The following is a 24,448-nucleotide window of genomic DNA, read 5'->3' as shown; positions in this document are numbered from 1 at the left end:
CATGTGACTTCAGGTGATCAGCTGAGACAAAGATAATTCTAAATACAATTCTGTTTAAGTGCTTTGAATGTCTTTGTTCTTGCTTTGCACAAGTAGAATAAAGTCCACGGACTATTTGTTTAGTTCAAACTTTAAGGACTCCTCTCCTTTTTCATGGCAAAATCAACACATAAAACGAAATGAAGCAGATAAAGAAATAAGGGCAAATAAAGAAATGTAAAAGGTTTCCATGAAACTGCACTAGAAGATTACAGTCAGCTGTTTTACCTTTCAAAGGGATAACACGAGATGAAGGTTGGTCGGTTCCCTGTTAAGAAGCAAACATTTCTGAAACAATAATCAAAGCTCCAACAACATAGGTTCCACACAGCCAAACGTTTTTGCTGTTATGATTCTAAGTGACACACAATTCCCAGCAGACTCAGGAAATAAAACCAGGCGACTCTCAGCATTGTGGTTTGCCCAGGTTCTCTTCAGAGGGGAGCGGGAAAGGGGAGGAGAGGAAGGAAAGGAACACAGGAATTCATAAATTTCTAAGCTGTTGGAAACAAAACCCAAGAAGGCTCATGCTTTACAAAGCTTTCCCTTCCTCCACCCCCCTCCATTTTTACTTTACTTAGCAAATTATCACTACTTTTCCTTAGGTCACACGGAGTCTCAAAGGAAGTTGTCTCTCCACTGAGGATGAAGCTCCTGACTACTGCTTTTACATTATTTGCAAATACACTCAATCAACACTGCACAGACTTCTGCTGTTGTCGGTCCCCAAATCCTGACAGAATTTAGAATTCTACTAATTTCAAAGAAAACCTTCAAATTGAAGAGCAAGGAAAAGGATGGGAAGAAGGGAGTAACAACAACAAAAAAAAATCTGGGACTCTATACACTGAACATGACACATTTTTCCTTTGAAAATGACTCAACAGCTTCCACCAAAGTTTAAATGAAAACTTTAATATGTTTACTTTTGTACATTCTAAAAGCTAAAATAATAATAAAAAAAATAAGACCAATATTAAGTACACAACAGATTTGTAGCACAAATATTTTAAATACTCTGTGGAGAGATTCGATTAGCAATAACTTTAAGAGCTAACGAATAAGACTCAAAAATAATGTCATTAACATCAACAGGCCAAAAATCTATCATAATAAAATTTCTCCATTTATTAACAGAAAGGAATGATTGTAACAAAAGATTTAAAGATCTTTGCTGAAGTTTTTAGCTTTTTTTTGCCCTCCCCCCCCCTTTTTTTTTTTAAAGTACATAGCTTTTTTATCCCATTCATGTTTGCCTTTTTTTTTTCTTTTTTTTTTTTTTTTTTAAATACGTAAGTACTTGTAAGAAATACTTTTTACTTTTCTACACTTCAGGTTCCTGCACACTCTGTATCAAGTTGGCATAATCAGAAGTACTCACATCTGATTAATAATTCTGTGTTTAAATTTACTCAACTGTTTTCCTCCTAGAGCTACCTTTAAAAAATCAGGTAAGTAACCTGTTTTCAAAAATTGCAAGAAAGAGCTGGTTTGTTATTTATTATTCACTTCCTGACAGTCTGCTCCTCCAGATCACCAGTTAAGGACACGTAAGATTTTGCTGAATGAAAAGGATGCATGAACATTTTAAATCAAGCTGGAACTATTTGAAAATTAATTTCAATACCACCACCATAAGAAATAAGCTGCTAAATTCCTCCCATTCGTCTCCTCCTCCAAGAGTGGAAATAGTTTTTCTACTATTTTTCTTGAGAAAAGGCATACCACTTAGGCTTGAAATTTAACTTTCAACAGTCCCTTGGGGAAAATACTTAGATCTAATGTGTGCAAACTTGCAGACCATTATTTATTTAAGCGTTTTTTCAATTGTTCTAGATGCCTTGTATCAACATCCTGTAGAATTAAAACAGTGGCTTTAGACTGAAATGGATTAAACTCTATAGTCATCAAACAACAGAGATCTATCAGTTGTTTCTGACATTTCTCTAAACCATCCTTAATTTTCCCATGTAAAGCTGGATGTTTTCTCAACGTATTCATTTCAAGCACTGAAAATCCTATCAAACTTGTTAGAATATCATCAGCAAAATTTACTTCAAGATAAGCTGAACCATCAGAAATTTTTGCCTTTATACCCCAGGACCCATTACTGCTCTTGAGGTTTCCAGTGAGAGTTACAATAAAACACTTAACTTTCACAACTGTGACAGCTTCCAGTTTCTTTGCAAGGAGAAGGGAAAGGTATGTGAAAGGTGGAGAATCTAAATCAAGGTCACGAGCCTCTACTGCTCTGCAAGGAACAGTCTGCATATCACGCTTTGGCTGATGATCTGCTTCTGGATCAGTTTTTGAGAAAGGTACAGGATCACTGTCTAACTGCCTGCTGTCAGAAGCGTGATGGGATTTACATCTGCTCTCATCGAAGTCTTTATTATTCTGCCTTTCTTCACGAGGATTTTCCAAAGAAAAAAATGCAGAGCTGCAGGCCTGATGTGCAGTGTTATGCTGTGGAAAGCCTTTTGTACTATTGCCATCTCCAGCAGATACTGTTCTTCCAAAAGTCTTTTGCTTGCTGGTATCTTCTATAGGCTTATCTCTTTCAGGCCCTTCATCTCTTCCATAAGTGCCATTTAAAGATGAATTGCAGGAATTTCTATATGTCTGTGGAATCCTCTCAGTTGTTAAATCGATGCTTCTGTTTGTGACCACTGGTGGCACTTCTTCCAGCTCTCTTTGGATCTCTTCTTCCAGAAGAATGTCATCTTCCAACGGAAAATCATTTAACTCCACAGGAGTTTGTTCACGTGTATGAGAACTTACTGACATCTGTTGCAACGTATTTTCGTTGCGTGCAGGGAGTGAACCTGAGGCTGTATTAAAATTGTTGCTTCTGCTCCAGTATCCACTTTCTAAAGACGATTCGTTGTTTAAAATAACTCCATTATTTTCATCAAGACCAGCCAAGAGCTCTTCATCTGAAGGGCCTAGAGTTTGTTCTACTTCATCCATAGGACTGAGAACAATTTGTTCATGACCAGGTTGTCCAACAGAATTGGGGTTCTCAGCTTCTCCAATTAGTCTAGCAAGGACTCTTTCCCGGGAATACTCCTCCAGAAGAGCATCCACTTCACCCCCCAGCAGTTTCACATTTTCTGGTTTAAGCAAAAGGACTCCGAGACGATACGCAATACTACCGTGTAAAGTGATTTTTGTTCCTGGAGGAAGATCACTATGGAGGACTGGCACTGGTTGATACTCCATGCCCTGAATTTGATGTATCCCATCAGTCAGCTGCAGCATCAGCATTCGAGTAGGCTTTGCTTCCCAGGGCTTCGGGAATGCCTGAGAACTGGCTGTTACTTCTTCGTTCACAGTACTTTTCCCTCTTACCTTCTGCAACTGGGAATATGCTGGCTGGCTAACATCAACCAGTGAATCGATCTGTATGGAGTAAAAGCCAGACAGCTCTCCCTTGGGAGCATCCGAGATGCAATCAGGCAAAATCGGATATTCTAAATCTCTTAGATCTGTAAGGAGCCATTGCTCAAACACCTGCTTGTTAATCTGCGCTTGACTTAAGTTACTACCACTGTTTTCTTCCTGGATCCAGTTAATGCACGCTTCCAACCACGTCAAAGGAACCTTCACGTGCCACGCGGATGAAAGCCAAGTTTCCACTCTTGCTGCAATGTTAAACGTAGACATTTTCTTTTAAGCCAGAAGAGCGAAATCCCTTGGGAAAAAAAAAAAAAAAAAAGAAAAGAAAAAGAAAAAGAAAGAAAAAGAAGAAAAAAAAAGACATGTTTATTCTCTTTAAGTAGCTGAGTTTATGATAATTTATGACTATTATTATGCATTTATGACAGGGCTCTCACTGGTACAATACAGCAATTTGCCCTCGATTCGCAGTTCAAATACTGTAAGAGCGTTAACGCAGAAGCGACTTAAAATTTACATTTTAACCGTTATGACCCGAGCAGCTCCCCACAGAACCGCCCTCCCCTCACTCACCGCGGCCCCGGCCCCGCCGCCGGTTGCTGACGGGCGGGGGGAGGGGGGAGCGCGGCCCCGAAATGCCCGCGCACGGCGCCAGCCAATGGCGGCCTCGCGCGGCGCCAAGTCTCGCGAGAACACCACTACCCAACCCCCCCCCCCCCTTTTCCCTCCTCCTCCTCCTCCTCCCCCCCGCCCCCTCCCAACCGGCGCTGGGCAGCGGGCGGGGTTTTCGCCGGCGCCATCTTCTCTCGCGGCGGCCGGGCCCGGCTCACGCTTCCCTTCGCCGCCGCCGCCCGCGTTCGCGGCCGCCGCCCGGCAGGTGAGGTGGAGCGGCGGGGGCGGCGCGGGGCGGCGCGGGGCGGCGGCGCTGAGCAGCGAGCGCTGCCCCGCTGAGGGCCGCCGGGCCCCGCCGCGCCGCGGGCCCGCACGGAGGGCGGGGCGGCGCGGGGCCGGCCCCTCCCCTCGGCGGCTGACGGGCAGGCGCCTCCGCCAATCGGGCGGCGGCGGGGGGGCGCGGCGGGGCCAATGGGGCGGTGGCGCTGAGGGCTGTGCGCGTTGGCGGCGGCGGGGGCTGCTCCCCTTTCTCTCCCGTGCGCGGCGGGGCCGGCGGCGGCCGCAGGTAACGGGGGGGGGGAAGAGGAGGCGGAGGAAGGGGGCTGAGGCGGTTGGGCGGGGGGCACAGCGCCCTGAGGGCCCCTCCGGAGCAGGAGCAGGAGGAGGAGGAGAGCGGGGTCACCCCCCCCCCCCCCCCCCGCCGGTAACTCCCTGACGGGGCTGAGGGGCGGCCGTTGGGGGACGGTTGGGCGCGGCCCGCGGCCCTGCTGCCGGCGGAGGGGCCCTGAGGCGGGTCCGCGCCGCCGGGCGGCTCCTTTTGTGCGGGCCTGAGCGGGGGGGAGGAGGCGGTGGCGGTGGTGGGGTTGGGGGGGGGGGGGGGGGTTGGTGGGGGGGTGAGTCTCCTTGTGACCGCGTGGTGCTGGCGGCTTTTCCGCTCCCGGCTCCGCCTAGCAGCGGGCAGGCGCCATTGCAGCCGCCGCCATGTCTGCAGGTCCCCGCCGCCGCCGGGGAGGGGAAGGGATGGGAATAGAAAGGGAAGGGAAGGGAAGGGGGGGGGGGGGGGGAGGCCGGGGCTGCGGGGTTATGTAACGCCGCCTCCGCCCCGCCCGCCGCGCCGACCGGCGGGGAGAGGGGAGCGGCCGGGCTGCGGCTCGGTGCTGCCGTGCCTGGGCACTCTGCCCTTTCGGTGGTTAAATATATATATATATATATATAAGAAAAAATAATAAATAAATAAATAAATAAATAAAACCGCGTTGCGTTCGGCGGGCTAATCCCGCAAAGTCGATTTGCAGAGCGCGGTGAGGGAGAGAGCACCTTCACTGCACGTGACTGGGGGGGACACACGGTTCGGAGGGCATAAGCATGCAGGAGCGGAAAAGATTAAGCCCTGAACCGGAGTATTATGTCTTGTGCCATTCCGCGCAGCCCTCAGATTGCTGGGATGGTCAGAAGTAAAATAATCAGGGTCCAAAAGGGCTGTTTGAACCTTGTAAAAAGCCCTCCTCACGCGTATTAGTGTTTTGGCAACGCGTGGCAGAGGCTCCGTTAGCTCACATTAAGCATGCACAGAAAGGCCAGCGTGTTCTGTGAAGGCAGTTGCTCAGCAGCGGCTGGCTGTGGTAGGCTGAATGCCTTTCAGCAGTCCCTGTTGTTAGACTGCACAAACGAGGTAACTGTAACAAATGAACAACTAGCTGAGAGTGCGTTTAAAAAGTTGAGTCTGTCTCATTTTCATCTTCATGGAAGCCAGAGTGAGGGTCGACTTTTTCCTGAGGAAATTCAAATTAAACAATGAAATACCGTTTAAGATACAGGTTTGTTTTGCAGTACTATTATAGAGATAGGTTTTTGGAAAGAATAAACTGTAAAATAATCTGTTTTTATCTGGGCTTTTAATGTAACTTTGAAATGTTCCCAGATGGACTAAACAAAAGAAGGTATGCTGAAAAGCCTATTGGTACATTGATACAGGATTGATTTAAAAAAAAAAAAAAGATTAAAAAAAAATAATGCTGACAGATATCAGAGAACTTTTTTTGATTGGAAATTGTTTAGAACTGACATCAGGAAGAGATTTTTACACAGCATCCTTTTAAAAAGTGAATTCTAGACATGTATCATATAGCATGTTGAAAATAGAGGAACTGTATTCTAAGTATCTGAAAATCTTTGTTAGTAAATAAAATTACTTAAAACTAGCAAATGACTGAAAACTGTCTTAATTCAGACTGTAATTGATTATCTGTAAATTTACACACTTGTATATTTTCTCTTAGTGGTGTGTTTGGCCTTGGTACGTTTTCTCATTTATTAAGAAAAGCTCTGCAATGAAACTTAGGTCAAACCTCCGTTTTTCTGTCTGTAGCAAGAATCATAGCTGTAAATGAGCAGACGCAACTAATTATGCTGTTTTCATAGGCTCGTGAAGCAATAGGCTGTTGGATTTTGATCCCGCCCAGAATACTTGAGTTTTTCTCTGCAAGGATATATAACAGCGGTAAGTTCCAGAAGCATGCATTTCTTTTCGCTTTTTCCCTTTAGTAAAATGGGCAATTTGCCTTTTCACAAAATAGGTATGCTAGCTCTAATATTCTTCCAACAGGTTTTGTCTGCCCACCTAAGAAAAAGAGGTAATGGAGACTGAACAACAGGAGGAGACCTTTACCAACACAGAGACAAATGGTAAATTTTTTAAAGGTCTATTTCTTTTTAGAAAGAACCTTTCAAAATATTTTAAAAATATTTTTAATGCTTTAATTGTATGAAATATGATTTTCTCAGCATTAGTTTTGCATTCTGCATTAAATGTTTTCATTTTTGATTAGCATGTATTACGTGCTTTTGAAGCATGAAAACATATAATTTTTCTGTGGACATGTTTTAGAGAGAGCATACATAGCTGTGAGTATGTAAAAATACTATTAGGCATGTTTTTTTAACTGTTTATTGCAGGAAGTTAGGGTGTTAGTGTTGAGTTGGTTCGTGCCAGTTTTTCCAAACAGTTTTTGAAACACTGCTTTCCTGTTATTTCACTGTTATTTTGGTGTTGGACAAACCACCTTTGAACTTTTTAGTTGAAAGATTTTTTACAACTGTGTTTACCAAAAAAAAGTCAGGTGGTGCTGCACTGTTTTAAACAGCGTGTTGTGAATGTGATTAAGCGTGTTATACATCGATAACTAATGTAGGTATGGGATGTAGGTTCATAAAGTGAAAACCTATTTCCCTGATGTGGATACTTAAAGTAGATATCAGAAATTAATGCTGAGCTAATAGGAAAGAATGTGCAAGGAATACAGAGCATGAACATGACTTCCGTTCCATTTTATTATGACTTAGAAAGTTAAATAAATGTTTGTGTTTCCCCCCTATGGACCTCTCTACAGGCAAACGTCCTGCAGAAGATATGGAGGAAGAACAGGCCTTCAAAAGATCCCGGAACACAGACGAGATGGTTGAACTGCGCATCCTGCTTCAGAGCAAAGTATGCTTTTTATTATTACTCTGTTGTTGCTTATTGTGTTGCTAAAGTCAGTGGTGACAAAATGTCTGTTGGGTTGTATGTTCAGAAAGAACATTGATATAAGTAATAAAATATTCCATTTTGCACGGGTAGTAGTAGAATAGTTTTGTGATAGAATTTTCTTCAGTGATCTTCAAAAGGTAAGGCATTGAGGATCTGCAGATTTATTTTTAAGGGCTCTAGTTTCTGAAAAAATAAAACAGCAGTAATGAACAGCTGTTTTTCTTACAGTTAAGTGGGAGGTTGTTATTTCAAGGGGGGTGATTGTGTGTTAGTCTTCAGAATGGAAGCAGTTGAGAAAAACGATCAGCTAGTGATTATTAAGTACAGTAGGTAAGATGAGAACTTGTCTGGGATCTTAGTAACTCTTCCCTGACCAATTTCCTAAATCTGTTCAAATACACAGACCGGAAGAAATGTGGGAGTAATGCTGCAGGATAGCAACATTTTCATTAGCTAGTGTGTGAACTGTTATGGTAAAGTTGCCAAGTATGAATTTCGTCTACTGTTTACATTTGTGAAACATAATTTATGTTGTTTGAAGTATCTCACTGTTTTTTTTGTTGGCATGAGGGAATATTATCTTAACTCTGTGTGGCATTTCTGACCAATAGTCAAGTTGTGTGGAAACATTTGCGTGCTGTTAGCCTCAGGTATGAACCATTTAATAAAAGCCATACTTTCTGCATGTAGTCCTTAAAATAATCTGGTAAAAATGCAGTTTTGCATTTACTCTTCTTTAATACCTGCTAGTTTATTCCCAATGCTTTTTTAGAAACCTAAATTTAGACAAAGGAGATGTTAACAGTCGCCTTTTCAAATGTACTAACCTGAAAAGTCAGTTGTCTTACATAGGTATAAACAAAAGTAGCCCCTGAAATTGTCAAGAAACACTTACAGTGCAAAATTGACCAAACATAATACTTAAAAAGAAAATAATAAATAAGGGAAATCATTGACATTTGTAACATTCATTGAATCCTTCTTTTTTTTTTTTTTTAAGCCAATGGTCTCAACTATGAGACCATTCTAACATAGGTGGAATTGCCTAGAAACTTGAATTTGGAATTTAAATAATACTGGTTGCAAAACTGAATATTCTTCTAGTTAAGTGCAGTGGTAAGAGCCGTTGGTCTTTTTTTTTTTTTTTTTTTTCTTATGGACAGGCTTTATCAATTCGTTTCTATTTGATTTGAAGCTTTCAAAAGAAAAACAAGTACCCGCCTGCTCTCTCCCTTCCCCTGCCCTCCTCAGCAGACAGGGTAGCATAGGGTAGTACAAAAATAGATGTATCATTCTTATTCTGGATACAGTCTATGGTGGCCAAGTGTAACTTCTGAAAACTCTTTTCCAGAACGCTGGAGCAGTGATTGGAAAAGGTGGCAAAAATATTAAGGCACTTCGTACAGACGTGAGTATATATGAGTTTGAACTAATTTAACACCAATTCTTTCAGAGCACTACATCGAAAGCTTGGTTGCGTGCATTTTTAGAAATGGGACAATTCAACCCTAGACATCAATATTCTAGTTACAAGCCATTTGTAATACTTGATAGAGTAGGTAACTCAGTTCTTCAGTCTGTACTGTAATTAAAGCCCAGCTTGACTCGTGTGGGAGAGGTTTATATTAAACCTCTTCTCTTTTGAATAGGATTCCACTAAATTACACACTTCAAATGAGTTAACATCCTAATGAGAAATATTGACAAAGCTTAAACCCCTTAATTGTACCATTTCCCATATGTGTGAATCAATTATAGTGCTACTGAAACCATTGCAGGTGGCTGGCTTAACCCAGTAATAGAGGAATTCTTCAACTTCCTTTTTTAAAAAAAAAAAAAAACAAACAAAAAACACAGCAACAACAACAAAAACAATCTCCCCTCCCACCCCACCCCCCAAAATGGCCCATCTGTTCCTTAACAGCTTGCACACCAAACACAAAAGCATTAATGTTAAATTCGCTTGATTAGAGTATAGGTATAGAACAGCGAAGAAACATTTTATTCTATTACTTTGAAGCATTTTTAAAGTCATGACTTATATGCCTATTCACATTTTATAGTGGGTTGACTCTTGTGATTAGACACATGTTCTACGTTAATGTTACATATTTATAAAACTTGGCAACGCTTCTTAAATTCTGTTTGTTTACACTCTTGTACTTAACATCAGCTACGATTTCAACAATTTTTTTCAAGCAGTACTCTGTTCAACACAATATTTGGTAATATGTCATTGCAAATCAGTTCCAACTAAGGTCATAAACTACAGCAACTTCCTAGAACTGAGGCTGAAGCTGAAATGGTCAGGAATCATACATACGCTCTCTTCGGCAGCTAATGGTTTTTTCTTTTATTTTTTCCTTTTTTTCCTTCTTTTTTTTTTTTAAAGTCAAAATCAATACATCCACCTAAGTCCAGATAATTTAGCGTGGTCTGGAAAACTTAACTTTCCCAATTTGCCCGAGGATTCAGTAGTATCACTCTCGACAGGTTTTGTGTCTACCCTCATGAGCCAGCCTGCTTACTGAAACGTCATACGATAACAGTAAAAAGTAGTTCAGTCAGATCAAGTGACTCATTTTTAAGGTCCATACTGTTAAGCCACAGTTGGTGTAGCAATCCGTTATTGTGTTAGTCTTCAGAACAACTTAAGCTTGTTTCATTAATTGAGAGTAATGAGTATAGTTTGTATTAAATTAAAATTTATTGCTTTTCCCCCTTTTCCCTCTCCTTGTTTTTTTGGCCATATATCTCCGTTGCCCATGTACTGGATCGACTTGCCCCTGCGTTGCCCACCATGACGTTGGCCCATCCGCCCCTGAACGCCCATGTGAAAACCCTGGTTGGCTATGCCCAAAAATGTGCTCGTTGCCAAACGGGTACCATACTTGACAACTTCCGATTGAATACCCATGCCCAATGCCAACATCCACGAACGCCAATGACCAATGCAGTACAATGCCAGTGTTTCAGTCCCAGACAGCAGTGGCCCCGAGCGGTATGTCCCAACAGTTTATGCCTCACTGCCTGATTAGAAAGAGAGAAATGTATTTTATTACCTGCCTTTTATATAATTAAATAGTATCCCCTTATAGACGGTGTATTGTTTTTTTCAAGTTTTCTGTCTTATTTTCCCCATTAAGTCTTTTTGTCACTGAACTTTTACGTGAGTTGCCCACCCAAACAATCCACTAATTTTATTTCAATGGAAGGAGCACAGCTTCAAGTGTTGCATATTCGCTGCATTGTAAATCAGATTGTTTCAAAGTAGTCTCTCGCTCTGTCTTTGTGGCCCACCTTGCTCCCTCAACATTGCCTGTTCATAATTATTTCTGATGAAATGCTAACTCTGGTTCACTTTCCTTCACTTCTCATTTGTGTTGTCTTTTTTTTTGTCTTGCATTTGTATTTGTTTTCTTGCAGAGCCCATTAGTAATCTAATTTCTAACTGGTCTCATAACCTTACTCCAGATACAGTGTTCACCACTTGCATATCCCCACTTTTACTACGAGAAGGTGTGCCAGTTTTACCAATGTAATAGCAAGGGTATCCTAAATTAGTGGTGGCGGGGAACATGAATATTCACTTCTACTTTCAGTTCTGCGTCAATTTCTTGCCCACTTAATCTGAGCCCTTCCAAAAGTCCTCTCTTTCTCTCTTTCTCTCTTTCTCTCTCTTTCTCTGCAAGACCTACCAAATCTTAAATGTATCAACCATACGTATTGGGCATAAACAAAGAAAGATGCATGTGTTCTAAATTCAGTAAACAGGTTTACTTTAAACGGGGAATATTAACTGTAAGTTCTTCTGTGTAGTAAATCTTGTTAGAATATTGTTTATGAATACACAATTTACTTCTACTTTTTCTTTTCCACCATCTCCATATTGTCTGGCGCTCTGGCTTCTGACAGCATCTTGAGTATAAGTGCAGATATAGAGACAATTGGAGAAATCTTGAAGAAGATTATCCCTACTTTAGAAGAGGTATGTATCTTAACATGTTCCTTCCTTAGAGGTATGAGGCTAGCTTTTAAAATGATCATTCTAGATGATTTGCTGCTAACTTTAATACGTGAAATTAGAAAATAAACAACAAAACCCTTTTAAGCAAGGGGTGTGACGGTATGATTCTCTGACTACACGATGGTGTCTTTTTTGGTATAGGACAGAGAGGGTCTTTAATTACTAAGTGAATATTTAGAACAGCCTTCCCCCTCCCTGTGGATTTTTTGAACAATTACCTCTTAATAGGCTTAGTTTGAAGTTAGTTCTGTTGTAATCTGTATCATGCCTTGGTTTTGAAAGCACAAGAGTGTCTGGTATCTTCCTAAAAGTGTATGGAATGTTGTGCAGTGTAATAAAAGTAAGGAAAACTGATCTGACATCAGTTCATGTTCAGGCACGGTGCTAGTCTGTCAAGGGAAATACAGGTGTATAATCAATAAATCAAGTTATACCACCATGTCTGGTGGGGAGAAAAATCTTGAACAAAACCCAAAATTATTATTTTAATGTATCGAGGCTAACATTTTTATTTTTCTTCTTTATGCGTCTTCCATGCAGTATCAACACTACAAAGGCAGCGACTTCGACTGCGAATTAAGACTTCTTATTCACCAAAGTCTGGCAGGAGGAATTATTGGTGTCAAGGGTGCTAAAATCAAAGAACTCAGAGAGGTACTGTTCTCTGTTCTTCTTGATTCAAATTCTGTTCTATAAATAGCTTAGTGGTTTGTGTTCCTAAAGAGCAAGTGTAAGTATCTTCTGTGCAGTAAGTCCTTTTGAACATACTGCATATGTGATTTCTGTGTTCTGAGAGGAATCTGAGTTGAAACTTTAATGCAAACCTACAGAAATAAAGAAGTGGTTAGTAATAGAACTTAAACTTTCTTTTCAAGCTTTTAAGCAGTGTTAGTGGTGGAGTAACATTTATAAAGGATCATTTTTGATGAAAATGGTGCTCATCACTCCTCCTAAAAGGAACTGCTGCCTAGATGAGATTCCTTGGAATAGCTGAATATGAAAAATGAGTTAGGTTTTTTTCCATTTCCACAAATTTCTCATGGTGGTAGTTCAGAATATGTCTGCATATCACTCTGAAGCTTGAAGACCATAGTTTTCTTTAAGTGAAAGAATGAGGTAATGTCCAAAAGAATTAATGGTCTCTGTGGATTTAAAGACCTGTGTTCTCTGTCCTTCCGTGGCATTGTGTCAGAGGCCATTTCAGGTCAGTTCAGGTACAAGCTGACAAATGTTTGTGTGGGCTGAGGAAGGCAAGACTGCTAGACATAATTCCAGCAACATTGCTGTCTTGTATCAAAAAAATGTTTTTCCTGTCAGGTGAAGGTTAATAAAACGTGTGAGCTTGTAGTGCATATGTGATCCTTTTCCTACTATTTAATTGAAAAATGGCAAACATAAGGCATAATTGAAAGAGGAGAAAAATTGAGCTTTTTCCTTCTTCAGACAAAAAGATGTAATCACAAAGCTTTAAAAATGTGCATTCCTAAAATCAAATTTGTTGTGGGAGCTTGAAAACAAGTAAGCAAGCACTTGAAATGATTGGGAATTCAGTTGTCTTTTGGATTGAGTTTATTTTTCCAATTAATATGCATCTTAACCCATTTTTATTTTTGACAGGTTTATAAAGTTGTTTAATTATATTTTTTTAAATCTTCACTAATTTTTCTTTTCAACAGAACACTCAGACTACCATTAAGCTCTTCCAGGAGTGTTGTCCTCATTCAACTGACAGAGTGGTGCTTATTGGTGGAAAACCTGATAGAGTTGTTGAATGTATCAAGATTATTTTGGATCTGATCTCTGAGGTAATGTTCATTAAACTTAATTTTATTCTTTCTTTGGCATGCATGAATGCTAGGGATCATGTGGTTGGAACGTTGCATCTACCAGTTTCCATTTTGAGTTCAATATCTCCCACTTTTCAAGCAACAAAGTGTTGGACTATTACCACTTCTTGAAATTACTGCTGTTTCCTGGAATTGTGCTGCAACTTACAAGAGAGGGAAGCAGTTTTTTTGTACTAGTGGCCCATTATTCATGCCTTGCCTGTCATTAAGATTTAAAAATCAGAGAGGGAGACAAGTACCACTGATATAAAACTGCAACAGCAGTTTTTCTCTCGTAGCTAAGTTCCCAGGAAAACACATTATCTTCTCCTTTCTTACCAGCATTGTGAAATCAAAAATAAGTTCCAAAATGCCTAAGTTCACTTTGATACATGTAATATATTTAACTAAATTGTGCTAATTATAATGGTGCTAACTTGCTAACTGGGGGGTGGTGTTTTTTTATTTGTTTTAGTCTCCGATAAAAGGACGAGCCCAGCCTTACGATCCCAATTTCTATGATGAAACATATGACTATGGTGGCTTCACAATGATGTTTGATGATAGACGGGGACGTCCAGTAGGCTTTCCGATGCGTGGGAGAGGAGGTTTTGATCGAATGCCTCCTGGTCGTGGTGGCCGACCTATGCCTCCATCAAGAAGAGATTATGATGATATGAGCCCTCGCAGAGGACCTCCACCACCTCCGCCAGGCCGTGGGGGCAGAGGTGGCAGCAGAGCTCGTAATCTTCCTCTTCCTCCTCCTCCACCTCCTCGTGGCGGGTGAGTTGGTGCATAAAGGTTTTGTAGGAAACTCAAGTTGCGTACCATCTACTGAATTGTATTCATGTTCGTAGTGTTTGTTTCACACTTCAGTGTTGGTGGTGATTATATGAGCACAATCTTACATTATTGCTCTGGAGTATTTGGAAAAGTATTGAAATTTATTTGCTATTCTGTAGCAAACTGCTAGGAATGTGATCAGTAGTTGTGTAATGCCCTTTGTTGTTCACGACTTGGCTAAATTAGTTAGAAATAAAGGCATGTGAGACTCATGAATGTGAAAATCTGAATTAGAATATATAATACTAGTTTACAGTGTTGTTGTGGTTTAACCCAGCTGGCAGCTAAGCATCAGAGCCGTTCGCTCACCCCCCCCGCCCACCCCCCACCCCGTCTGGGATGGGGGAGAGAAATGGGAGAGTGAAGCCTGTGGGTTGAGAAAAAGACAGTTTATTAAGACAGGAAAATAATACTAATAATAGTAGTACCAATAATAATAATGTGTACGAAACAAGTGATGCACAATGCAGTTGCTCAACACCCACTGACCGATGCCCAGCCTAACCCCAAGCAGCCGGCCCCCCACCCCGGCTAGCCACCCCTATATATTGTTCAGCATGACCTCATACAGTATGGAATACCCCTTTGGCCAGTTGGGGTCAGCTACCCTGGGTCTGTCCCCTCCCAGCTCTTGCTGCACCCCCAGCTTGCACGCTGGCAAGACAGAGTGAAAAGCTGGAAAGTCCTTGGCTTAGTGTAAGCACTGCTCTGCAACAATTAAAACATCAGCATGTTATCAGCACTCTTCTCATCCTAATCCAAAACATAGCACCCTACCAGCTGCTAGGAGGAAAATTAACTGTCCTAACTGAAACCAGGACAAGTGTCACTTATTTGCTGCTGCTTTTTTTGTTTTAGAGATCTGATGTCTTATGACCGAAGGGGCAGACCGGGAGATCGTTATGATGGAATGGTAGGATCTTAACATTTGTGTAGTTGCATTTCATTAGCACGCTGAATGCCTGAATATGCTATTGCTGAATACAACCACTTAAATTGGGGACATGCATAGTTCTGAAATGTTGATGTGATCAGAATGACTTTTCCATAAAAATGATCCCTTTTGTGTAGGTGTGTTTGAAGGATAAAGAGTATCTGAGATGTGATTCATTTTCCTTCTTTTTCCCTGACCATGAGTGACACAAAGTTTGACTTTTGCTCTATTGTGTAAGTTTTCTTGCACTGGCTATTTAAAAAGAATGGAAGAAGGAGGAGTTGGTAGGCTTCTCAGATGGAGAAAACATGTCAGAAGAGTTCTCTTAAATTGTTTGATGCATAGAAGCATTCTTAATGCATATCTTGGAAAACAGAGAATAACACAGAATATAGAATAGCACCAATGAAGAGCTCTAGGTGATCTTGGAAGATGATTGCTCTTTTAATCAATTTTTGTCTATTTGATGGTTTCTGTGGTTGCAAAAGCTATTGTAATTTCATATGTTATGGAGCCAGGGCCACTAGTAAGTTGAATGCTAAATGAAATTAGGCACATTTAATCAAGTTAATGCTAACATCTGCTTGAGGGGAGAAAAAAATCTCATAACTTACGGAAGCTTCAGAAGGGTACCCTTCTGTGCTGTACTCTTGAGTATAGCTTCCACAGCAGTCATGTTCAGTTGTATTAGATTCCTGGAAAGAGAATTACAGGTGTTTGTCCTAACTTTTTTATCTAACTTTGTTGGCCACTTGTCTTAAGATGACAGATGAGATCTTAAATTTCTGTATTATTAAATGAATGCACAAAAAAGAGGAGGCATCAGATTGGGATATCTAAATGGGCTTTACACACTTCCTCCTGGAAATAAGACTGGAAGTACATATTACAAGAACACTGGATATTCACTAGAAGTGTGAAAAGGAAAGACGTGCACTTCTTGCTGCTCAGTGTCCTAAGAAATTGGAAGAATTGAGAAATATGCTTCAAGTTCTTTATCAGTATTCATACGTTTGCAAGATGAGTTTTTGTTTTCACACTTGCAGCTAGTAAAGTTTGTGCCAGTGCATAGAAACCGTGTAAAACCGCCTTTGCCTGGGTATCTGGTTGAGCACAGTCCTGACCAGATGTATTCTCAGACAGTAATGTCTTCTAGTTTTATTCCATTCCAGGTAGAATAGAAAATCTATTTGCTCTGACTGTTAACAGGTTGACTGTTAATTTCTTGACATGAATGTTTACAAGTAAGTGAAATCATGTCTGCTCACTTCTTGTGTTCCAAATAGCAGTTGTATTCACAGTGAAGCTCCTCATAGTTCTGGCTGCTTAATGCCCAGGTATGGTAGTCTGCTTCAAGTGAGGACTGCTTTTTGACACAAATTGTATTTAATTTCTAGTTTTAGTTAACCATAAGCATGGTATCCTACGTGGCAGACAAGAAGTTTTCATGTGGATTGTGAGGCTGGAGTTGGAAGTGTCGTGGTGGACACATAAGGTCTTCCTATGACACCATTGGTTTCATACAAAAAACATCCTCTAGCAAAACACTGAAAGTAAACATCATTGTGAATTGTTAAGTAATGCATGGGAAAGGCTGCTTTCAGAGATGATAAATGATATTTAAAATAGCTTCTGTTTTACATAGACATTAGAAATGTTGAGTGTACAGAAATCCTCATATTTTGCTAGTTCTCCCAGTAAAGGAAAAAACTTGCAGTAGTGTGAATTAAGTCTGAATGTAGAACCATTAATTCTATGGGTTTCCTGTGATAAGACAGAATTGACAGCCTTGTAGATTCTGAGATGCAAATAACTCATTTTTGCTTCAAAAGATAAATGCTAATTTCCCTTGCCCATGGTAGCCTGGCTTACAGTTGTAAGCTGTTGACAAAGTTCACTTGATTTATTACCTTTGTTCTGAAGGTTTTTCCTGAACAACAGCTCTGTGTTGTTTCTGTAACAGAAACAATACATTTCAATCTGTAGCTACTCCAAATCAAATGCATGTAGACTGCAAAGAGTATTCTGAAAACTAGTATTTTTACAGTATTTATTTTTAATGCATTCATTCGCTATTGGTCTTTCAGATGCATAACTGAACACAAAGGTGTTGGTATGGGTGTAAAGTAAGGATTTGTGCATTAAACCCAGTAGGCAGTGAGTCACCACACAGCCACTCACTCCCCCTTCTATGGGATGGGGAGAGAACTGAAAAGATAAAAATGTGAATTTGTGGTTTAAGATAAAGACAGTTCAACAAGTAAAGCAGAAGCTGCACATCAGGAAAGCCAAATAAGGAGTTTATTCACTACTTCCATATGGCAGGCAGATGTTTAGCCATTTCCAGGAAAGCAGGGCTCTATCATGCCTAATAGTTTATTGGGAAGATAAATGTTGCAATTCCCAACATCCCTCCCTTTCTGTCTCCCCAGCTTTTGTTACTCAGCACAGTGTCGTGGTATGGAATATACCACCCCTTTGGTCAGTTGTGTGCTGGCTGTGTCGCCGCTCAGCTTCTTGCACACCCCCAGCTTACTCTTTAGTGGGCCAGTGTGAGAATCAGAAAAGAGTGTGACTCTGTAAGCACTGCTCATCAATAACCAGAGCATTTGAATGTTACCAACCCTATTTTCATCATAAATCCAAAGCATAGTACTATACAAGCTACTGTAAATAAAATCAACTCCATCCCAGCCAAAACTAGTACAGAGGTGGCATTTAAACAAGCATTCAAAGCCAGTTTGTTCTCTCTTTTCCATTTTCCATCTCCCCTTTTTAGCTTAATTGCTAAGGTTAATAAAAGAATTTACTTGGAATATATGTCTCTTAAATGTACCGTATCTTCACAAACTTGCATGGAGCATGTCTCCTTTTTTGATGTGCTTTTGCTCCTTCAGATATTTTAGTTCTTGATTTTTTTCCTAGCATATGTATGTATGTGAACACATCTTTGTAAACACTTCAGAAAAGTTTCATGCATTTAAAAATGCAAAATGATCTTCATGTTTAAGAAATGTGACGTGAAGCATGGAAAGTTGGTAAAGGAAGAGTATATTTAACATCATTTGATGATTCTTCAATATTTTTTGTAGAACTCTGAAAGAACAGAAAGCCATGATCTTGTGTTTTAAATGTAGTTAGGCAGCAGTATATTGCTAGCATATTTGCTATATGAGATACATAGCAATTAATTAATAGAACATGAATAGCAGTGTCCTTACTACTTGACTTGCTGTTGGCATCAGTGTAATCACTGATAGAGTTCACCAGCTTATTCTTATTACATAAAAGTCGCATCTAATTTAGTTTTAATAAACACTTTAAAAAAATAAATAAATAAATAGGAGAAAGGTGACTTTGGTATCAGAGTAATGCTTTTTAATATATAGCTTTAGCACTTTAAGATGTTCTTAAGAAAAAAAGTAAAAACAAGCAAAAAAAGCCTATTCAAACTTTGCTGTTAGCTGTCTGGTCACAAGAGCACAAGAGGAAAATGTTACACCACAGAAAGAGGGAAGAAGTAAGTGTGACCAATTACAGTTCCCTTGAATTGAGAATAAAAGGGAACAAGTCTTAAAACTGTCTTATGTTGTGTAATTTTGAATCCTTGGTAGTATAGGTAGTTCAGGAAGATGTTCCCTGTACCTGTTTGCATGGTGTTTGCTTGCCAATTTACCTACAAGTCTCCATGATATGGATGAAATTTAGATTTGTTTTCTCTTTTCTTCCTATTTTGTTTTGTCTGGAAGATGATGCAGTGTCATGTGGATGCCTGTGATGACATGCAGCCACCAGAGCTGGTGAGTGTCTTCAATTTATTTTTTTTTTCAAAATTGCTTTATTGAACTGGTTAATTGTTAAAGGAATTTCTTGAGCTTGAATATAGTCAGTAGCAGCTTGCGTCTGTTGAAAATCCTAACAGTGCTCTGCTGACTCAAAATTTATTGGCAGTTTGTCCCAACAGTGAGTCCTGTACAGGCATGTAATGTTAAGAGATGTGGAAGTATGTAGCAGCACAGCCAAAAGAGAGGAACTTTTCTGTTGCATTGCTTCTTTTGTACATCATTTTAGCATTCTAAATAGTAATGCTTTCTCCGTAACTGATGCACTGTGACTGCACACATTTAGGTTATATATTTTGATTCAGTTTCATTATGTTGTGTTTTTTCATATATCACTCAGGGAATATTTAAAGTAGCCTTTTACTTAACCTTGTGGATAAACTATCGGGTTGTGCTATCCTTTGTATTTGAGAATATTCCATTTGATTGGAAAGGACAGGTTTAAAGAATGGAAGTTCCAGCAGGGTTCAAACGTTCATGCTGTCAAGTTGTCAAAGCACTGTCACATACTAAACATCAGTTCTTAGCTCACATACACACTGCAGCTGTAATTACTTACCTGCTGTCGAATTCATGTGCTGTCCTGTAGTTTCAGGAGGAGAAGCAGAAATGGTAAAGGGAAGGAGTATAGTTCAGCTCAGAAAAGTGATCCTGTAGTAAATATCAGCAGAGATGTGTTTGTACCTCTGCAATATGCTGTTCTGATTAGCTCCTGAAGTCTTAAGCAGTGTCCTGTATTCTCCTGTATTTTGCACTTTATTACAAACTCTTTTGCTCAGTTATAATCTGTAATTCTATGTGATATGATTACGCAATGGGTTAGTTAGAGACGGGCAAGGAAAGGCGAAGAGAGCTAGGATTGTTAAGCCTGGAGAAGAGAAGGCTTGAGAGATCTCATCAGTGTATGACATCAATGTACCTGAAGAGAGGTTGCACAGAGGATGGAGCCAGGCTCTTTCCAGTGGTGCGCAGCACCAGAACAAGAGGTAGTGGGCAAAAACTGGAACACAGGAGGTGCCGTCCTAATCATGAGGAAGCACTTCCATGCAGTGCAAATGATGGAGCACTTGCACAAGTTGCCCTAGAGGGGTTCCCTCCTTAGAGAGGCCAGCTGGGCATGGTCCTGAGCAACCTGCTATGGGTGCCCCTGCCTGAACAGGGGCGTTGGACCTAGATGGCCTCCAAGGGTCCCTTCCAACCTCAACCATTCTGTGATAAGCTTAACATTTTGGTCCAAATAACATCGATTTTGATGATCCAAAAAGGTAGCAGGTAAAGATAGTTTTTGGGGAAACATTGTTGCATTACAACTTCTTTAAATTGTTAGTTGTAGTGGGGTTGACCCTGCCTGACTGACGGACTTACCAAGCCCTGCTCTCACTCTCCCTCCTTAAAAAGACAGAGGGAAAAAGTAAGGTGAAAAAGCTCACGGGAAGAGATAAAGACGGGGAGATGGCTTAGCAGTTACTGTCATCCGATTTGGGGAAGATTAATTTATTGCCACTTAAAAGCTGTGTAGCATGGTGAGAAACAAAGAAACACTAAAAACGCGTTCCTCCCCCAGGTCCTCTTCCCAGTCTTAACTTCACTCCCTCAATCCTGAGTCTTCTACCTCCTTCCCAACCCAAGCAGTGCAGGGAGGATGTGCCATGCTGCTTATAACAGCTCCTCTCTGCCACGCCTTCCTCCTCACACTTGTCCCTTCTCCATAGTGGGGGCTCTCCCTCAGGATACCATCCTTCCCCAGCTGCACCAATGCAGGTCCTTCCTACAGGCTGCAGCTCTTCACGAGTTGCTCCAGAGTGTGCCCTCTGCGTGGGGTACAGTCCTTCAGGAACAGACAGCTCCAGTGTGGGTCCCTCATTTGACACAGTTCCTGCCAGAAAAAAAACCTGTCTGTTGGAGCTATTCTGTATGGTCCACAGTTCCTTCCAGGATCCTGTTCCTGTGGGTTCTCCATGGCCTGCAGCTTCCTTCAGGACACATCCACTTCCTGTGGCATGGGGTTCTCTGTGTGCTGCACTGTGAATACATTTTCTGATGTGGTCATCCATGGGCAGTATGGGGGCAACATCATGATCTTCTCCACAGGCTGCCAGGGAATCTGCTCCGGTGCCCACACTGTGCCCCCCTGTCATCCTTCACTAGCTTTGGTGTCTGCAATATTGTTTCTCAGGCATTTCTTTTCCTTACTCCTGTCTCTCACAGCTGATAGACATCTTCTACCCTTCCTTGAATATGGTGTCACAGAAGTGCCACAAGCTCTGCTTTGGGTTGGTTCAGCTCTGGCCAGCAGTGGGTCTGTTTTGGAGCCAGCTGGAACTGGCAGTATCAGGCATAAGGACAACCAAGGTTTCTTCTCACAGGGGCCACCCCCACAGTCCCTCTGCAGTTGAATTCTAGAGAACTATGCTTATCTATTATGTTTTTGTTTTTTTTATAGGAAAACAATTAAATAAGTTTGTTTGTTTAGAAGGTACTAGATGGAATTAAATACATGATGTCAAGTACCAGTCTGCAAATGCTAAAAATAAGTCGAGAGTGCTCGTTACAGTGATTTAGATTTGGTACTTGGCTGTTTAAGCAGAACAGAAATAACTTGTGTCATGATTGTCTGTTTTAAGACAGCAATGGCTGTAGTTTAGTTGGAATTGAGAGACAAGTTATAGAACTATATCTAGAGCTTAGTTGTGTTTTCCTGAAGACGTAGGAGGACTGACAGTCACTGGTAAACTTCTGGTGCTCAAACTCTGAGGCTTTCCTCTCTCCTGAGCTACACTGATACTGTAAATAAAGCTGTACTCAAATCTCCCGATTAGAAAGTTAGTTCAGTCATGAGTAGGTAAGCATCAAGAGCTGTCTACCAGCAGCTGAATTTGCACGATTACTTGATAAACTGATATAGCTGGATGGTTAATGTCATTTTCTGTCAAATTCCTAGAGGTTTTGACAGGCAGGTAGACTTGGCAGTGCTAGGTTAATGGCTGGACTTGATTATAGAGGTCTTTCCAACCAGAACGATTCTGTGAGACTTCTACCCCTTTTTGTTTCTGGTCTGCCCTCTTTTCCCCGGTATACCTTTGGCAGTAAGCTGGTGGGTTGGGATTTCTGTGTAAAAGAGCTTCAACAGTTAGCAGTGTGTTAATGAAAATGAAAAGATGTTAATGAAGCATGGCTATTCACTAAAGCATTTTTCTCTTTCTGTTACAGTTTGAGGGTGGCTCTGGATATGGTAAGTTTTTATACAGAACCTTAATACGTTATTTGTTAAGAAGTTACTGAAGAGCTTGATGCATACGTTTAAATCAGACTATTCTTATGCAGGGGGCCGTGGTTCATATGGAGATCTTGGTGGACCCATCATCACAACACAAGTAACGATTCCCAAAGATGTAAGTAAAGTTAACTTGCTCTCAGTTTGTTTCTTTAAAAAAAAAAAAAAGATGCACAGAACAACTTCAGTAATACTTAATATTGAGTAATGGTATATATAACTTTTTTTTTTTTTTTTTTTTTTAAATGACCAACCACTTGCTCTAATTTAAATCTCAGCTGCATTTCTATACTTAGTATTGCAGGGAATGTTTTGAGGCTTTTAAACAGTAAACTGCCATTGCAGCTCTTGAAGTCGCGGAAGCTACTGAAATAGTGCTGGGAATTTTGTTTCTGTTTTCATAAAGAAATATCAGGAAGTGACTGCTTTTGTTTTCTCCCCTAGTTGGCAGGATCTATTATTGGAAAGGGAGGCCAGAGAATCAAACAAATACGTCATGAGTCAGGAGCTTCGATCAAAATTGATGAACCACTAGAAGGCTCAGAAGATCGGATTATAACTATTACAGGAACACAGGACCAGATACAAAATGCACAGTATTTACTGCAGAACAGGCAAGTTAAAAGCTTGACATTGGCCTTTTTGTTGATTTTACACTGACTTTCTTCCTGCTACATTCTGAAGTTCTCTGTGATATGGTTTTTAGAAGGCAGGTTTTAAGTAACTATTTGAACCTAACCTCTCCAGTGGTAGTTCTGCCTTGATTCTCTTCTGTTCTCCATTCTAACTAAAATGAAGACACCCTCAAAACTAATCTTGCTGGAAGACACCTTAACCAAGCTGTCCTCTCATTTCTGTGGTGAAAACTGCTGCAAAAAAAACCTACTTGTAATAAATTACATAGAGCCTGTAGAAAATATAGAAGATTTCAGTGGATGTTGGTCTAGTTCTGTGTGGAAGACTAGTGATTTTGTTGTTTTTAGATAACTAAATTGACAACAAATCACAGTCTGCCATATGGCACAGATCATGCCTCTACAGGACAAGTTGAAATCGATTTGGTGCTGTTATGCAGCATTTCACACCTTGCTGGCATTACTTTGTCTTTTCTGCCAAATACTAACAGGTTCAGATATAATTTGCTTAGTTTGTCTTTATAAACATGTTAGCTATCATAGTAGATTTTACTGTTTAACGTTGGCTTTAGATTACTAATATTTAAATGTGCCTAAAATATTCATATATGTATAACTTCTAGCCATTAATCTTCTATGATTATTTTTACATTTGTTACAAATTTGTAATTTAATCTTTTCTAAGAATGTCATTATGAATGTTGATGCAAGATGTATGGTCAATCATTCTAATACATGCTTTTTTCTTTTTTCTTTTATAGTGTGAAGCAGTATGCAGATGTTGAAGGATTCTAATGCAAGATTATTTTTTCTTTTTTATAGTGTGAAGCAGTATTCTGGAAAGTTTTTCTAAGACTAGTGAAGAACTGAAGGAGTCCTGCAACCTTTTTTTTTTTATCTGCTTCTGTTTAAAAAGCCAACATTCCTCTGCTTCATAGGTGTTCTGCATTTGAGGTGTAGTGGAATCTTTGCTGTCCACCAGATGTAATGTTTTAGTTCTTTACAAATACTTGGGGGGAGGGAAAGGGTGCGCGAGACTAACGTGAAATTTTGAAACAGCAGCAGAGAGAGTGAATTTTATTTTTGTTCATTGTTGGTGGTAAATTGTAATGTTTCTCTGTAACTATTGTGAACACCCTGCTTTTATGTACACTGTACTTTTTTGAAGGGGGGAGAATGGTGGTAGTCCACGTGTTCCTGGCATCCTTTGAGAGCAGTGTGCAGAATGTAATGCTCTTTTGTAAGAAACGTTTTATGATTTTTAAATAAATTTAGTGAACCTACTCTTGGTGGTCATCTTTCTTTAGATCTAAATAAGGTAATATCTAAAATTGATACACTCTTCATTTTTTCTCCCCACAAGAAAATGCATACATGAAAGTGGCTGTTAAGCTTGCTCTTACGCTTATTTGATAATAGATGGAGTTCCGTGTTCTTGACAAATTAAAGAAACCGTGTGAAAACAATGGCTCAGCTTTGCTGTTTGGG

General features: G+C 40.4%; 2 protein-coding genes across 8 annotated transcripts; one reads left to right on the top strand and one right to left on the bottom strand.

Annotated features, from left to right (window-relative positions):
* Positions 1 to 927: 927 nt before the first annotated feature.
* On the bottom strand, positions 928 to 4,420 carry RMI1 (RecQ mediated genome instability 1). The gene is made up of 2 exons (XM_082783256.1): positions 4,201 to 4,420; positions 928 to 3,733 (listed from the first exon to the last, which is right to left on the bottom strand). Exon 2 carries the CDS (start codon positions 3,703 to 3,705, stop codon positions 1,843 to 1,845), a length of 1,863 nt encoding a protein of 620 aa, XP_082639382.1. The 5' UTR covers positions 3,706 to 3,733; positions 4,201 to 4,420; the 3' UTR covers positions 928 to 1,842.
* Positions 4,188 to 24,243, top strand: HNRNPK (heterogeneous nuclear ribonucleoprotein K). Of its 7 annotated transcripts, none has more exons than XM_082783258.1 (16): positions 4,188 to 4,315; positions 6,472 to 6,550; positions 6,656 to 6,735; positions 7,428 to 7,537; positions 8,931 to 8,987; positions 10,537 to 10,580; positions 11,495 to 11,568; positions 12,133 to 12,260; positions 13,283 to 13,411; positions 13,908 to 14,215; positions 15,134 to 15,188; positions 18,959 to 19,009; positions 22,262 to 22,283; positions 22,361 to 22,443; positions 22,770 to 22,939; positions 23,722 to 24,243. In XM_082783258.1, exons 3-16 carry the CDS (start codon positions 6,687 to 6,689, stop codon positions 23,753 to 23,755), a joined length of 1,314 nt encoding a protein of 437 aa, XP_082639384.1. In that variant the 5' UTR covers positions 4,188 to 4,315; positions 6,472 to 6,550; positions 6,656 to 6,686; the 3' UTR covers positions 23,756 to 24,243. The 7 variants fall into 7 exon arrangements, with proteins under 7 accessions (XP_082639384.1, XP_082639385.1, XP_082639383.1 ...); XM_082783259.1 differs by lacking the exon at positions 4,188 to 4,315 and adding an exon at positions 4,510 to 4,615 and having other exon boundaries at positions 23,783 to 24,243; XM_082783257.1 differs by lacking the exon at positions 4,188 to 4,315 and adding an exon at positions 4,512 to 4,615.
* The last annotated feature ends 205 nt before the right edge of the window (positions 24,244 to 24,448 follow it).

The sequence above is a fragment of the Aythya marila genome (genome assembly GCF_965140915.1).
Source record: "Aythya marila genome assembly, chromosome: Z".
Taxonomy (NCBI): Eukaryota; Metazoa; Chordata; class Aves; order Anseriformes; family Anatidae; genus Aythya; species Aythya marila.
Note: the sequence above shows the minus strand (reverse complement) of the source record. Positions and strands in the feature narration are given on the sequence as shown.

Bases quoted from the DNA above. Each gene is read 5' to 3' on its own strand.
- RMI1 (XM_082783256.1), bottom strand. From the start codon at position 3,705: ATGTCTACGTTTAACATTGCAGCAAGAGTGGAAACTTGGCTTTCATCC.
- HNRNPK (XM_082783258.1), top strand. From the start codon at position 6,687: ATGGAGACTGAACAACAGGAGGAGACCTTTACCAACACAGAGACAAAT. The intron at 12,261-13,282 runs GTACTGTTCTCT...TCTTTTCAACAG, and splicing joins AAATCAAAGAACTCAGAGAG to AACACTCAGACTACCATTAA. The intron at 19,010-22,261 runs GTGAGTGTCTTC...TTTCTGTTACAG, and splicing joins ACATGCAGCCACCAGAGCTG to TTTGAGGGTGGCTCTGGATA.